The sequence below is a fragment of the Mus pahari genome, chromosome 6 (genome assembly GCF_900095145.1).
Source record: "Mus pahari chromosome 6, PAHARI_EIJ_v1.1, whole genome shotgun sequence".
NCBI classification, from domain to species: Eukaryota; Metazoa; Chordata; class Mammalia; order Rodentia; family Muridae; genus Mus; species Mus pahari.
In genome coordinates, this window is record NC_034595.1 from 95,888,895 (window position 1) to 95,904,485 (window position 15,591).

General features: G+C 49.8%; 1 protein-coding gene across 1 annotated transcript in view; it reads left to right on the top strand.

Moving 5' to 3' along the window:
- Dhrs3 (dehydrogenase/reductase 3) overlaps window positions 1–15,591 on the top strand; it is a 32,139-nt gene that overhangs the window by 13,481 nt on the left and 3,067 nt on the right. Inside the window, exons 2-5 of the mRNA XM_021200079.2 lie at window positions 10,981–11,124; window positions 11,720–11,839; window positions 12,161–12,399; window positions 15,151–15,276. Of these exons, the coding sequence (XP_021055738.1) occupies window positions 10,981–11,124; window positions 11,720–11,839; window positions 12,161–12,399; window positions 15,151–15,276 (629 nt within the window). The remainder of the gene's footprint in view (window positions 1–10,980; window positions 11,125–11,719; window positions 11,840–12,160; window positions 12,400–15,150; window positions 15,277–15,591) is intronic.

Sequence of the window (15,591 nt, forward strand, 5' to 3'; positions counted from 1 at the left end):
TGAGTGGCCAGATTCTATCTTCAACCAACCCCTTGCTATCTGAGCCAACACCCGTCTCCTGCCTCCCTGCTCCTTCCCATCTGCCCCAGATATCCCACTCAGTCCACTACTCACCCCACCCCTCCTCTATCTCCACTCAGAACCCCACCCCAGTCCTCTTATTCCTCTACAACCCCCTGCTTACACCCAAGATCCTAACCCCAGCCCCGTCTACACCCTCTACTGTGTCCCTCCCTCCAGTATTCAGGACCCAAACACGAGCCTCCTACTCACTCTTTGCACCTATCTTCAGTCAGAATCCCCCACCTCACCTCTGCCTGCACTTCGGATTCCAACCCCAGGCCTCTACTAACCTACTGTGTCCATCCTCCTCCCCTCAGCCTGGACCCCTAATCCCTCTCCCCGCCAACCAGTCCCTACCCACTGCAGTCCAGCTCCCCACCCTCCTGCATCTGCCTAACTTTCACCAACATCCCCCACCTCCACTTGCAGAACGACTTCCCGACTTCCCGGGAGCTTCCTGCCAGCCCTCTGAGTGCTTGTGCCTGGCCACTGCCTCTGTCATGTGAGCCTGCTGGCCAGCCTTGCTCCTTCTGCATGGAGCACACAGTTCTAAGGCAGTGGTGTGGTAACTGTTAGGCGCCAGGGGCAGGGGCCACTCTGTTACTGGAAACTGTGTTTACAACCTAGTTGGTAGCTGGCCTGGCACTCCCCTTCCCTCTGCTTCACCAGTGACATGCTTTCAGAAACGGAAGCAGCCTGAGAACTTTCGAAACCTCTCTCTTTTCAGATGCCCAGACTTAGCAAAGCCCACTTTCCCTGGTGTAGGAGAAATGGAGCTCAGGATGGTAGCTTTGCTTTTGCAACTTCTCCTCAGCACTTTGTGAGCCTGGTCCCTCTTGTAACAGACCACAGCCAACCCTGTAAGCCTCCTAGAAGTCTCCTCTCCCATCACCCCTCCCAGATACCTCTGAACATACCACACTTCCTAACTAGTCCTATCCCACCTGGATCCTAAATTCCCCTTCCAGGACTAAAAACTTGTTCCAACATCCAAACCAGAAACTGTCATATCTCTGCTTATAATACTACCACCACCAACACCCTCACTATCATACTCAAAGTAGAATTCAGTGTCCACTGGGGCTGGTATCCACTGTCTGGCTATGTCACGTTGACCTCCTTCTGGTTGCTATCACCACACCAGCATTGCCCAGAGCTCCTTCCTGCTCAGGGACCTGTGCATCCATTGGCTGCTCTATCTGCCTCTTTCTCCAAGACATCTGTATGGCTCCCTCTTTCACATCCCTCAGGTTTCTGCTGAAATGTTGACTTATTTCCAGCAGACTGCCCGCTTTAGTACCACTTCCACACGCCATCTTTCTCCACTCCCCTGCGAAGCTCTCTGTTCCTCTTGGGATACTTGCAGTCACCCCTACTTGGCATGGTCAGCAGGAGTTTTGTTTAGAGGGGAATGTATGTGCATGTGTGTGTGTGATGGTATGTTTGAGTGTGTGTGTGTGTGTGTGTGTGTGTGTGTGTGTGTGTGTGTGTGTGTGTGTATGCCAGTGTGTGCTTATGAAGGCCCAAGGTTGAAGTTGAATGTCTTCCTCAGTCAATCTTCAGGTTTTATGTTGAAGTAGGGTCTCTCACTGAATACCTTGATCTTGCTATCTGGCCTAGTCTTATGGCCTCCTGTGCTGGAGTTATAGGTGGGCTACGGTGTGGCTTTAAGAATCCAAAGTTTGGTGTTCATTCTTACCAGGCAAAGACCCACTGAGCCATCTCACCAGCCTATACAGTCAATTGCATCTTGTCTTATCTTTCCCCAACCTCCCCCCGCCCCAACACACACCCATATGCAGACTGACCACAAGAATAGGATAAACTGAACCGCTGCTCTATCCATGCTATAACTACCTGGGTTCAAACCCCACTTGGCCAGGAGGTCATATTGTCATTGTGTAACATGCCAGGAGTGGGCAAATACTGTCTCCCACTCTCTCTTCAGCTCCTACCCACAAGATCCCCTGGCCTTCTGCTCAACAAGGCCCAAGAGGAGGAACTGGGGCAGAGGTCACAGGGCTTCAGCTAGAAACTGTAGCCTGTGTGTCTCCACCCTTGTGGCTTGTCCTTTGCTGTCTGTGGTGGAAAGAAGCAAAGGCCCTTGTTCTTCTAGCTAGAGAGAGCAGCTGACTCAGAACCAGTGTAAGAATCAGGCCAGGGCTTGTTGGTAGGAGTAGGAAAACCCCAGTCAGGTCTCACTTGGTTTGTGAACAAGGCCAAACACTGCCCCTTGGCAAGTAGCAGTTTTAGGATCTCAAGAGAGAGCCTCTGTAGAAAGAGCATCTGTATCAAAGAGAAGACAAGGGATGGGGGTTGGATCAGGTGTCAATTGCTAGGGCTGACTTCCTGAAGGCCTCTTGGGTATACACTGAAGCAGTGTTGGGGAGATAGGATGCCCTTCAAGGACAGGGCCGAGAAAAGCCACATTGAGGTGGGAGTTCCGGGTTGAATGGTTGCTCAAGTGGATACTAATACGTCCTGAGAGAGCTGGCAGATATCAAACATGGCTGTCGCTAAATTTTACTGAGTGAGTTTTAAAATCCAGTAACAATGCCCAGCTTAGATTCTAGAAGGGTCTCTGGCTGTTGTGTTGCATTTTACCTGAAGCAGCAGCATGGTGGGGGAGGATCATTTGGGGCCATGGCCACAGTCTGCTGGAAGGGAGGAGGAGGCTGGACCTGAAGTGGCTAGAATCAGACGGTGGATGACAAAGATTCTGATGGGCTGAGTGCAGAGTTAGAGAAAAGTACCTACATGGGACCACAAGGCATCTTTGGGGAGGACAGAGGAGCCATCTGCGAATGGCAGTGTGGAGGATGAGACCCAGTGGTCTGGTGACTGAGCCCACAGGCTCCCTGGCCTCAATATCACAGGGTCTCTGTGCTCATCTATTGAGTGGAGATAACAGGACCCACCTATGGTAGTTGCAAGAAGTAACCACAAGCTAAGTAACTTATAATGACAGGTCTTAGCCAGGTGTGGTGGCACAAGCTGAGGCAGGTGAATTACCAAGTTTAAGACCAGCCTGAGCTACAGACCTTGCCTCATGGAGAAATAAACAAAACAGGCAAAAGAAAAAAAAAATACAGATTTAGTCTATTATAGTTCTGGGGCCCACTGCCGATAGATTCCTCTCTTCAAACCTTTTATTTCTAATGAGGATTTCACAGATATCACTAAGCAACATGTCTGGGTTTTACAGCATGGGCCCTAATGCATAATTGTCTCTCCTTAGGGACCTTAACTGTGTCATATCTGCAAATAAAGCTACCATCTTGAACATTGGCTGTTGGGACTTGCTCATAACCCCACAAGGTCACATATCTTCCCGCTCTTCCTGTTGTGAGGATTTAGTATAAGATCCCTAAGATAGGGACATGCTCAAAGCAAGAGCCCAAGAAGTGGTGTCCATGGCTTCCCTCCCCCACCTGTTTTTCCTATACTGTTACCAATAGGAAAGCATGACTTTCTGCCCCTTTAGTCTAGCCTGCAGGACTTGGGTACCCTCACAGCCAGTGAGGATTGTCACTCTTGCCTACTTAGTAACCACCTGGCCAGCAGGAGCAGGAGTCAGTCACACAAATACAGGATCATGCTGCCCCTCCTTCCCTGGGAGACTATCCAGACAGGCACATGGGTGCTGTAATACCCGGACACGTTGCTTAGGGATACCTGTGTAGTGAACAGGCACACAGAATCCCTTTGTTCATGCAGGCAGGCAGTGGCCAAGGGCCCAGGTTTGAGAATCAGACAGCATATGGATAAATTGTTTTCTTCATCTGTGCCTCAGTTTTCCCCTGTAACAATGTCTGTGGACCGTTTCCTGGAGTTATCAGAGCCTGCTGGGACATGTGTTAGGGCTCTTGATCGTTTTGGTGACTCACTGAAGGGCCCAAACTCCAGGAGAGTAGCACCTGGCCTGGAAAAAGTTACTACCTGGCTCTGAGTTGCATCTGTCCATACTTGTGGAAGAGCATTGCCACCTCTGACCCGGGATTTGGCCATGGGATTCCTGAAATAAACCTGGGGCCATTAGTATTATAACAGAAATACTAATATTATTGCTATCAACAGAAACAGATGTTCCTTCTCATAAAAGATACTACCACCTAGGACTCAGGAGATGGCTTAGTCAGCAAAGTGCTTACTGTATTGCCATGAGGATCTGAACTCAGATCCCTGGCATCCCTATATGGACCCAGCATCACAAGCCTGTCATCCCAGCCCTGGGGAGAGAGAGACAAGAGGATCTCTGGGGTTTGCTGACCATGTTCAGTCTTCTGAGCCCTTTGTCTCAGGTGGAGGGCAGCTGAGTCAGACACCTGCTGTCACTCTCTGACCTACACACACAAACACACTCACACACACACACACACACACACACACACACACACACACACACACACACCTCCTGTAAAGCCAGAGCTGTCCATGCTGGCGCTGGAAGGACCATCTGAGGCTCTGAATCTTGCCTCCTGGTCACAGAGCACTGCATGCGGTGGCCACTCCTCCCTATCTGACTCCTGTGAGCACGGAGCCTCGAGGAATGACTCAGGGAAGGAGGCAGTTCAGCAGGCATGTGATCATCACTTTGAATGGCTGACATTTGGAAGAAGGGAGCTTCTTGCCTGTGCCCAGAGTGACAGGACAGTGCTAGCAATGGATGAGGACTGGGGCAGTCACCTCGGACTTGTCACAAGAAAAGGGGCCTTCTGTCAGAGCCAGTCAAGAGCTAGACCTTCAAGTCTGAGACTATTTGAACCAGTTTTTATAGAGACGATAGTTCTAGAAGCTTAATTAAAGTGACACTACTGTGGATAGCTGGGAAGGCAAAGAGAGGGTCCTAAAATATGTCTCCCAAGTCCCTGACCTGCCCAAGGACTTGGACCTGAGATTACCTGTTCATGTCACTGGTGCCACCCCACACTCCCGCCACACACGCACAGCCAATCTCTAGGGTAGCTCCCTGGATATGGAAGACAAAGGTGAGTAGGAAGGAATACCAGTGTCCTAGAATCAGCAGACTCGTCTAGAAGGGCCAGCACCATGTGACTGGGTGAGCTGGCCCTGGCCAGTGCTGGATTCACAAGATGAATAAGAGTCCCTGAAGTGTCTGAGCCAAGGCAAAGGGCTTCCAAATGGTCGGCACACTCATCTGTCTGCCAGTGGAAACACAAAACAAGGGCTAGTCTTAGCAGGGAGAAGCGGAGTTTCTGAGTCACACAGCTGTACAGATAGGAGAGGCGTGACCCTGGGCAAGTCGCTTTATCTCTCTGAGACCTATTGTGTGGGGAGTAACATGCCCACCCACACTGTGTGAGGATGAAAGAGGGCATTCCGTGTACTTGACACAGAGCCTGGCCCATGGTGAGGTCTCTGTTAATATTTGCTGTTACTGAGTGTTGTAGGAAGGGTGGAATGGACGGTGGCTGGAGAGGCTTTGGAACAGGGGCCAGTCAGGCTTGGCTCTACAGGATGAATAGGAGTTTACAATATTATAGAGGAAAAAAAAATGTAGAGAGACAACAAATAGCTACCTTATCATAGGTATAGAGGCCCTAAAGAGGTATTGATGAGGGGCTGGAGAGATGGCTCAGCAGTTAAGAGCACTGGTTGTTCTAACAGGGGACCTGGGTTCAATTCCCAGCACCCACATGGCAGGTCACAACTGTCTGTGATTCCAGTTCCAGTGGATCTGACACCCACACAGGCATACATGCAGGCATAATACTAATGTTCATAAAATAAAAAATACATAAGTTATTTAAAAGGGGAGGTATTGAGAAGCACTAAAGCTAACTGGGTTATTGATGCAGAGTTACAATGGGGGAGTTTTGTATTATGCCTTTTTTTGACTTTTTTTTTTTTTTGCCTGTTTTTATTGGTACCTGTGTTGCTTTGAGACAGAATCCTACTGTGTAGCCCAGGTTGGCCTTGAACTGGCCATCCTCCCGCCTCAGCTCCCTTATACTTCAATTACAGGTGTATACTGTTACACTTAGGTTCTGGGTTGTTGTTGTTGTTGTTGTTGTTGTTGTTGTTGTTGTTACTGTTACTGTTGTTGATTTTTACTTGGGGTTTGGGGTGGGTGCCACAGCACATGTGAGGAAGTCAGAGGATAACTCAGAGGTAGTCAGCTGTCTCCCTCCGCCACATGAGTCCCAGAGATCAAACTCGGGTCATCAAACTTGGTGACAAGCACCTTCACTGCCAAGCCATCTCACCAGCCCCTGGTTTTGTAGATCAGAGTCACCTAGTTCGTTAGAGATGCTTTCCATAAACAGACATAAAGAAGCAAGTGGCAGGCAGGCCTGATCCTTCCCCCTGGCATCCGTCTGAGGCTGCTTGCTTCCTTGACCTGATGGGGTGTCAGGTGGGCTTTTCTGCGTGATTCCGTGCTGCTCCCCTTTTCTTTGCTCTCTGAATCCCTGGACTTCTTCCCTAGCCCTAACACACCTGAGTGACTACAGTCCCTTGAGTGACTAGAGGATTGACACTGCGGCCTGTCTGTTCTTCCTCCCCAGGACCATCCCAGCAGAGTGAGCCTGCAGGACACCAAGCAGGCACTAGCTCTGTGCTGATTCCCTTCAGGGCTTTGGGAGGAAACATACAAGGCTTTACTTTGTCTTCGGTACTTCTGAGGATTGAGTTTAGGACAGTGAATAGCAGTTGTCACTGACCACCTGTGCTTGGAGCCACACAACAGTGATGTTCAAATACCAGCTCTGTCAAGTCTGTGTGTGTGGCCTCAGACAAGGTACTTAGGCTTCTCTGAGCTGCAGTTTCCTTCTCCATGAATAGTCAGTTTGGCTAGCTCCTGGATCCCCATAGGTTTCTTTGTTTATTCTTTCTCCTCCCCCCACCCCCACCCCTTCCCAGGTTGTGACTGATCCTTGATCACTCAACCTTCCTCACTGGAATGGATTCCTGTGGTGGAAACTGTGTCTCTTTTGTTCTCTTGGGTCCCAGCACTGGGTTCAGCAGCCACCTTTGTCAGGTTCTCTGGCCCTGGCAGCTTGGTGGATAAGGTCGTGGTAGAGACATCAAGCTGGATGAGACACGGGGAGGGATTCCTGGTCAGGATCAGATACCAGCCGTGGACAGATCTAGAGCTGGAGTTGGGTCTTTCCTGCTTAACCTATCTAGCCATGCCTCAGGGCTGTACCTGAAGAGGATAGATTCTGGGTTCAGATCCTGCCTGCACCGTACACCAGGTGTGTCTTTGGACACCTGAGTTAATAATTGAGCCCCAATTCCCAAGTATGGAAAGTAGGTAATGTAAGTCTCCAACGGAGATGATGGGTGAGAAGGGCTTCAGCTGCTGATACTTGGCAGATGGCAGGAAAGGCAAAGCAGGGCAGGCACTGTTGGCAGTTCACATCAGGGGCCAAGACCCTTTCCTTCCTCCTCCTGCTCACCAGCCCTGAGAGGGGACGGGGACAGAAGTCCACTGTTGAACCTCGCAGGAGACTGGAGGCCAAGAAGTGTGAATACCCTAATCCTGACTTTATGAGCTTAGTCTAACCTAACCTTGCCAGCTGTTAGCCAGGAAATTTAAGATGAAGCTTAAGCAGTTTCCAGGGCTGCCCCTTCTCCAGTGTCCTATCAAACCTCACTTCTCCCCTCCACCCTCATCTTCACCTGGACCTGGGCAGGATTAGTCAACAGTTGTGGTCATCCAGGCAACCGTGGCCGAGCTACTAGGGCAGACATTCTGCATGCATTGTACCCATCAGGGACTCAGATTCTCTGAGGGCTGGACAGAAGCTCCAGGAGGAACCTGTCACTTCAGCCGGGGAGTCCTGGCCTTCAAGACAGCTCCACATTTGAGCCACCATGACCACAGAGGTCCAGGCTGGCTCATGAGGACAGATGGGCATAGTGTGTCCTATATAAAGATCTGTGTGCAACCACCAGAGGACCTGAGGGCACAAGCACATAGGACTGCGAACCTTCATAGATGCACACTTCTGCTTCCATGCACAGATGCAGGCTTATAGACACATGCTCACAGATGCATACACATACACACAGAGCATGCTCACAGGCACAGACACCCACAGATAGGAACCTACAGATACACACTCGCAGATACATAGTGCACGTTTAGTCAAACATACATTCACAGACATGCAAATGAATTCATAGATTTACAGACACACAGGTGCACAGTTAGGTTCACACTCACAGACCCAAACTCACAAACACCATACACAGAGATTTGCCCTGAGAGATGAAACTGCTCCCAGAACTCATCTTTGCCCAGCACCATGGCTAGCTCCTAGTCAGTACTTGCTGAGTTGGGGGTGCTCTAGGAAACCCCAAGCCCCACTGACTCCTGGTCCACACATACTTATGGAAGGTTCTGTGGCTGCAAATAGCTCAGCCACAGAGGGTCTTTCGGCTTCAAGAGGTAGTTTAATACCCACCTTCAGTGTCCCAGTGTTGGCCCTGTCATTCATCCAACAGGCAACATGTACCTTGATAGGCAGAGATACTAAAATGAACAGAACAGATTTGGGTCCTAGGGACTCCAGGTTCACAGAGACACTTGGCCATGGTACCAGGGAGAGAGGTAGTGCCACTCTGCCAGCCCACAAGGGGTGACCTCAAGAGGACCACGGTTCTGAGTGTGCCCATTGCCTACTTTCAGGAGACAGTGTGCACAGAACTTTACCCCACATGCCTGACCACCACTATCTCCCTCTCCAGGGCCATCTTCCAGCCCAGTTGACAGGGCTGGTCTCATTAGTTCCTGATTGCAAATATTCTGAGCAGACCACGGTAAGCTTTAGACACCAGGAGGAACATACTCCTCTAGAGTCATGGAGCACCCAGGCTCCTTCTGATGGAACCCCACGCGCATCTACTTGTGCTAAGAAAACCACAGGGGTTCATAATGACATCCAGCCCCTTGCTGGTGATTTTTAAAGAGAAAAGAAACATTGGTCTGGGGCTGGAGAGGCGGCTCAGCGGTTAAGAGCGCTCTTTGCTCTTGCAGAGGACCTGGGTTCAGTTCCTAGTACCCACGTGGTGCTTCATAAGCACCTTTAACCAGTTATAGAGGATTGTGTGCTCTTCTGGCTTACACAGGCACTGGCTTGCATGTAGTCCACATGCATACATCAGGCACACACACATACACATGAAATAAAAATAAATAAATCTTTAAAAAAAAGAAACCCAGACCCTTGCTGGAGACTTGTCTCCCTTACGCCGATTTACCTGAATTGTGTTGTTTCCTACCTCTATCTCTGTACCATAAAGCTGCATCTCGAGGCAGCTCGCTCCCCAGGCACCCAAACCTGGGCTGCTCTTTGTGTGTGTGTGGGGGGGGGGGGGAGATGTGCTGTTCTCCTTCAAATTTAGGCTGAATATTAGCCAAGCTTTAATTCCAAGCCTTCTGTGGACCATTCATACACCTGCCTAACCCCTTTAGGACCCACTCCTCATGGTCACTGGGTAACTCCTTCGCTTGTCACCTGATGGGTAAGGGAGCCCTTGCTTCTCAGCAGGAGTCTCACTGTCTGTATCCTGTCTATCCTTGCATCCTTCCTTCCCAGTGTGACCACAGGGAGGCGGAAGTCCTCCAAGGCCTTGTGGAAGGAGAATGGGACCCCCCCCCCCATGCTTCCCAGCAGCTAGTGGGAATGATCCCAGCTCTAAACGTAATTGGTGTGAAGGCTAGCTAACGGGTTCCTGACCGAAAATATTCTGGAATATTGTACAGGAACCTTTTCTATTACCTCTAAGAATTAAGTAAAGGGCTGGATCTGGCCTGGCAGGAGGTGTCCAGGAAAAATATGTCAGAAAGGCTTGAACTTAACACACCAGCAGACTGTTCATAAGTGTGCTCAAAAACAGCTGGCTCACTTAAGAGGACGTGATATCCCTTTTAAAATCTTGTTAGGGCAGGAGAGACAACTCAATGGGTAAGAGTACCTGCTGTTTCTTACAGAAAACCTGAGTTCTCTTCCTAGTACCCATATCAAGAAGTCTGGAACTCCAGCTCCAGGGGAATCTGATGCCCTCTTCTGGCCTCTCTTGGATCCTGCACCCGTGTGCACACACCCATACACAGGCACATACACATAAAAGTAAAAATTAAAAAGAAAAGTTATTGTTAGCCAGCATGGTTGCTAATTTTATGTCAAAGTGATACAAGCTAGAGTCATCTGAGAGAAAGGACTCAGCTGAGCGAATACTTTCATATAATCAGGCTTTTTTCTTCATTAGTGATTGATGGGGAGGGACCCAGCCCATTGTGGTTTCTGCCACAACCCTGGGCTGGTGGTCCTGGGTTCTGTAAGAAAGCAGGCAGAGCAAGCCATAGAAGGGAGCCAGTAAGCAGCACCCATCCATGGCCTCTGCCTCAGCTCCCGCCTCCAGGTTCCTGCCCTGAGTGAAGTCCTGTCCTAATGTCCCTTAGTGATGGACTGTTAGCTACCTGGAAGTTTTAGCTGAATAAACCCTTCCCTCCCCAAATTGCTCTTGGTCGTGGTGTTTCATTACAGTGATAGAAACCCTAAGACATTAAGCACAATGGTGCAGTAGGTAAAAACAGTCCTGACAACCTAAGTTTGATCCTCAAGCCCGCAGCAGAAGGAGCAAATCAACTCTTAAAAGCTGACCTCTAAACTGGCACGCACTGTGGCACACTCAGCATATACAAGCAATGACAGTGACAATAACAGTAATACTAATACTAATAATTTTTACTTAAAACCCATAGTTAATTTGCTTTGGGCACTTCATTTTTGGATGGAATCAAGGAAGCCAGCATTTTAAAGACTATTAAAAGTCTAAATTCCTGGCACCAATCATTGTGTCTGTAGTGCCTATTTCAAAGCCACCTATTTTATGCTGGTTTTCTCTCCTGCCACCTATTCTATGCTGGTTTTTCTCTCCTTCCAGATTGTTCTCTGGGGGCGGACTGAGAAATGCCTCAAGGAGACGACAGAGGAGATTCGGCAGATGGGCACAGAGTGCCACTACTTCATCTGTGACGTGGGCAACCGGGAAGAGGTGTACCAGATGGCCAAAGCTGTCCGAGAGAAGGTCAGTAACTTGGGCAGGTCTGGCCCCAACACCCCGAATTCATCTGGTCTGGGAGGGAGCATTGTCACAGCAGACTGGCTTTGTGCAGGGAACCTTTGGGGACTCTCCATGAAGCTGGTCCAAGTTGCTTAGGCAGGGGCTAAAGTTGATAATACAGTAAGAGTCGCCCTCTGTGGTCCCTTGGATACTTAGATTCAATTAGTTGCTCTCTGAGACCAAGTGGAGGAAGTGTCCCATTGCATTCTGGGAAAAACCTTTTCCCTAATCCAAGACATTTAGGCTGGGTAGCGAAGTGAGCGCCAGTAGAGAAAAAGAATTTACCCTGTTACACATCCCACGCATGATAACATTAACCATTTTTATGTGACCATAACCTCATTTATTATAAATATGCTATGTTCTGGGTATAGTATGTACCATAAACTATTTCTAATCCTCAGACACAGCTGGTATGGCACCAGCGCCATTTATAAGCAAGACTGATGCTCAGAAAGGCCATGTGGCTGGTGGTTGCGGAGCCTGGTCTGTGCCTCTCCGGGTACAGCCCACAGGGACTGGCTGCCCTCACGGCTCCACAGCCCCCTCTTGCCCACAGGTGGGTGACATCACCATCCTGGTGAACAATGCCGCTGTGGTCCATGGGAAAAGCTTGATGGACAGTGATGATGATGCCCTCCTCAAGTCCCAGCACGTCAACACCCTGGGCCAATTCTGGGTAAGGGTTTTTCTGGCTCAGTGCCAGCCTTAGACAATGCAGGGAGCCCATGTGAAGTGGGGAGGAGGAGAGGCTCCGTGGGGCTCATGCCAGCAGGGACTAGAATGACTAGATGAAAGAAATGACTGACAGGGAGACATAATAACGTCTGACTGGCTAGCCCCCTGTTCTTCAGTGGGAGGCTTCAGCCTCTCCATGATTGAAGGCTGTCACTAGAGTAGCTATGCATCCATCCAGAACAGGTTGTTCTTCACAGTGCAGGGGTGCAGGGCTTGGCAGAAGCTGTGCCGCTCCACACTGACCCCTGCTATCTACCCTCAGACCACCAAGGCCTTTTTGCCACGTATGCTGGAACTCCAGAACGGCCATATTGTGTGCCTCAATTCCGTGCTGGCACTGTCAGCCATCCCTGGCGCCATCGACTACTGCACATCGAAAGCGTCAGCCTTCGCCTTCATGGAGAGCCTGACCTTGGGGCTGTTGGACTGTCCTGGTGTCAGCGCCACCACCGTTCTGCCCTTTCACACCAGCACCGAGATGTTCCAGGGCATGAGAGTCAGGTCAGTGGGTAAGACCAGCCACCTCTCCTGCATCAACCCAGCCAGCAGTCTTCAAAGAAAGAACCCCCAGAATCCTTTGGCTTTGGTCTCACACGCTCAGACCTCATTTTCCACTCCCAAAGCAATGGGATGCAACTGCACTGTATCAGTCACTTTTCCAGCTACTGTAACAAAGTGCCTGAAAAAGGCGATTTAAAGAAGGAAGGGTTTGTTGAGGTTACAGTCGGTCCTAGTAGAAAGTCATGGCAGGAAGTAGCAATGAGGCAGATGGTCACATTGCATCCACAGTCAAGAAGCAGAGAGAGCTGGATGCTGGTGCTCAGTTCGCTTTCTCCATTTTGTTCAGTCCAAGACCCACGTCTCATGTTTAGGGTCCTGCTTCTTAGTACAGGAGCTTACACAGCACTGGATGTACGTAGTGGAACACTACCCAGCAACAAGAAAGGAGATGAATATTCTCATGTGACCTGCATAAGGATGCTCATACCCACGATGCTGAGGGAAAGAAGCCACGCGATCACATTCAGAATGGTCCCGTGTGCACAGCCTTCTGGACCAGGCATAACGACAGTGTTAGAGACAGGATCGGTGGTGTAGAGCTGTGGCAGTGGTTAAACAAGCAAAAGTTAATTGAGCTATGTGCTGAAAATGTGAGTCTTCATTACAGAGGCAGGACAGGTGAGGTGGTTCAGTGGGTGAGGGAGCTTGCTACCAAGCCTGCCAGTCTGAGTTTGAGCCCTGAGATCTACACGGTGGAAAGGCAAGAACTGACACCAGCAAGGTGCCCTCTGACCACCACACGCATTCTGTGACACATGCCCACTCACATATATGTGCAGGCAATAGGACCTCCTACTTCACAAGCTAGAAGAGCCTTGTGGAATTGAGTGGCTTCGTCTGCTCTGTGAGCACTAGGTAGACACTAACCACCTGTAGCTATGCAAGAGGGACTGGAGGGTTTGTCTGGAGGACCTGTGCTTTACCTAACTCCTCTTTTTTGAAAGAAAAAGGGGAGGGAGAAAAAAAGAGCCTTGGTTTTGTCCTGTAGCCACCTCAGCGGTTTCCTGAGGATGGTGATTGGGATAGGGACCTATCAGGTAGGCATCCATCCAGCAAGATTTGCTGTATCAGTCTCCATCGTTGTTTTCACATTCGCTGACTTATTCTACATTCCAGCCACACCACTAGACGCTCCCCCTTTCCACTCCTATTGTTGCATATGGCCTTCCCAACAGCCTTCCTTGCAAACGAGCTGTAAGCCCATTTCACAGACAGGGAACTGAGTGTCAGAGACACGTCATCAGTCTGAGGTACAGCTGGAATTGGGCTAGCTGAGCGGGCTTCTTCTGGCCACTTCCCAGGGTCCTTTGTTGCCATCCCAGCCACCATGGAGAGAAAGGGGGAAATCTTAACAGGTTTGAAGCCTTTCTGTCAGGTCCTTCTGCAAGGGTTTAACCAGAAAGGGTTCCCCTAAAGCCCAGACAGCTGGGCCTTGCTGTCCTGTCTGTCCTCTCTCAAGAGACAGGACTGGACACAGGTGGAGGCTGGAGACTGCAGATATGCCATTGTGTCACTGGAGTTGCAGTGAACTACCTCAGCATGCGCCTCTCTGGAAAACCTTCTAGGCTACAGGTTCATGGGCTCTGGGAATCACTAACTTGGCCTGCAAAGGAAATCTAGTCAGGAAGGTGTAGGACCTGAGTTTGATCTCCAGAACTCACGTTTATAAAAATCCAGGCAAGACAGCATACACTTGTCATCCCAGCACTGCGGAAGCAGAGACAGGCAAATCCCTAGGGCTGACTGGCCAGTCAAGCTAGCCAAGTTGCAAACTTCAGGCCATCAAGTGACCCGGGCTATAAAACAGTGTGTATGACTCCTGAAGAACAGTACTGAAAGATGACCTCTGCTCTCCATACACATTCATATTATGTACCTCCACACACATAAACACCCATATGTGTGCACACAAACACACACACCAAAACTACACTTGTCACTCACACAGCTGAGAAAGTACAAGGAGGGCTCTCAGTGATTGACTTGTTAGTGAACTAGCAGGCTAAGGACCTCCCTAGCAGAAAGGCCCAGCAGAAGAGTGGGGCAAAAATAACAAGTATTTATTGAACCCCCACTGTGTAGCAGGTACTACTAGAAGCTGGCAATGCAATAGGGGTGGAGACCCACTGGGCCTCTGCCCTCTGAGAACTTATAATCTGATAGGGAGACAGATCATTGACAAGGGAGAACTTGATGTTCAAGATCATGCTAGATGTCATTGACGTGGTTAAGGGGAGTAGAAAGATGGTAAGGGTAGAGATCACCCAGCCAAGAGGGAGGCTGAAGTCTCTCAGCAGAAGAACTAGGAAGAGTGAGCAGACCACAGGGATGGCTGATGAGGAAAGAGGTTCAGTAAGAAAGGCTGAAGACTGGCCTATGCTGTGGAATGTGGAGGTTGTCCAGTGTGCCAGGAAGGCTAGAGGGCATTGGAGAATGAGACCAGCAGGGTGGACTCTAATTCCATGACGCTGTCAGAGATACTCCCTGCTAGTGGGCATATCCTACTCTGGTGGTGGGGTGGGTAGAGCAAGATCAAGGGAACATGGGACTCTAACAGGCATGGACTGGGAGCGAATCTTACAGCCTCAAGTTCCTCACACAGAAGAACCAAAGCCCTCAGAAGCATTAGCCACTCACCAAGATGCCCAGCATCAACTTCCCCAGGAGAAACCAGTATTTTCCTGCCTTCAGGTTTCCCAACCTCTTCCCGCCACTGAAGCCAGAGACAGTAGCCCGGAGGACGGTAGAAGCCATGCAACAGAACCAGGCCCTTCTCTTGCTCCCGTGGACCATGAATATCCTCATTATCTTGAAAAGGTATGGGATTGGGGAGAGATAACTCTTTGTCAAGTTCAGGCCCAACTTTTTCCTTAACTTCTGTGGGCTCTGGTTGGGAGAAAGAAAACAGACAGGAGAAAGTAAATGTGAGATTGATTAGTCATGTCTGCAGGGGGGTCAGGAGGTTGAGGAGTGGCACCTCTAACTGTACTGAAGAGTAGGGCACACTTGTTGATCTAAGGATCTCTGTGAATGACTTGCTTGCTTAGTTCATCTGTTCCTCCCTCCCTCTTTCCCTCCCTTCCTCCCTCCCTTTGTCCCTCCCTCCCTCCCTCTCTCCCTCCCTCCTACCCC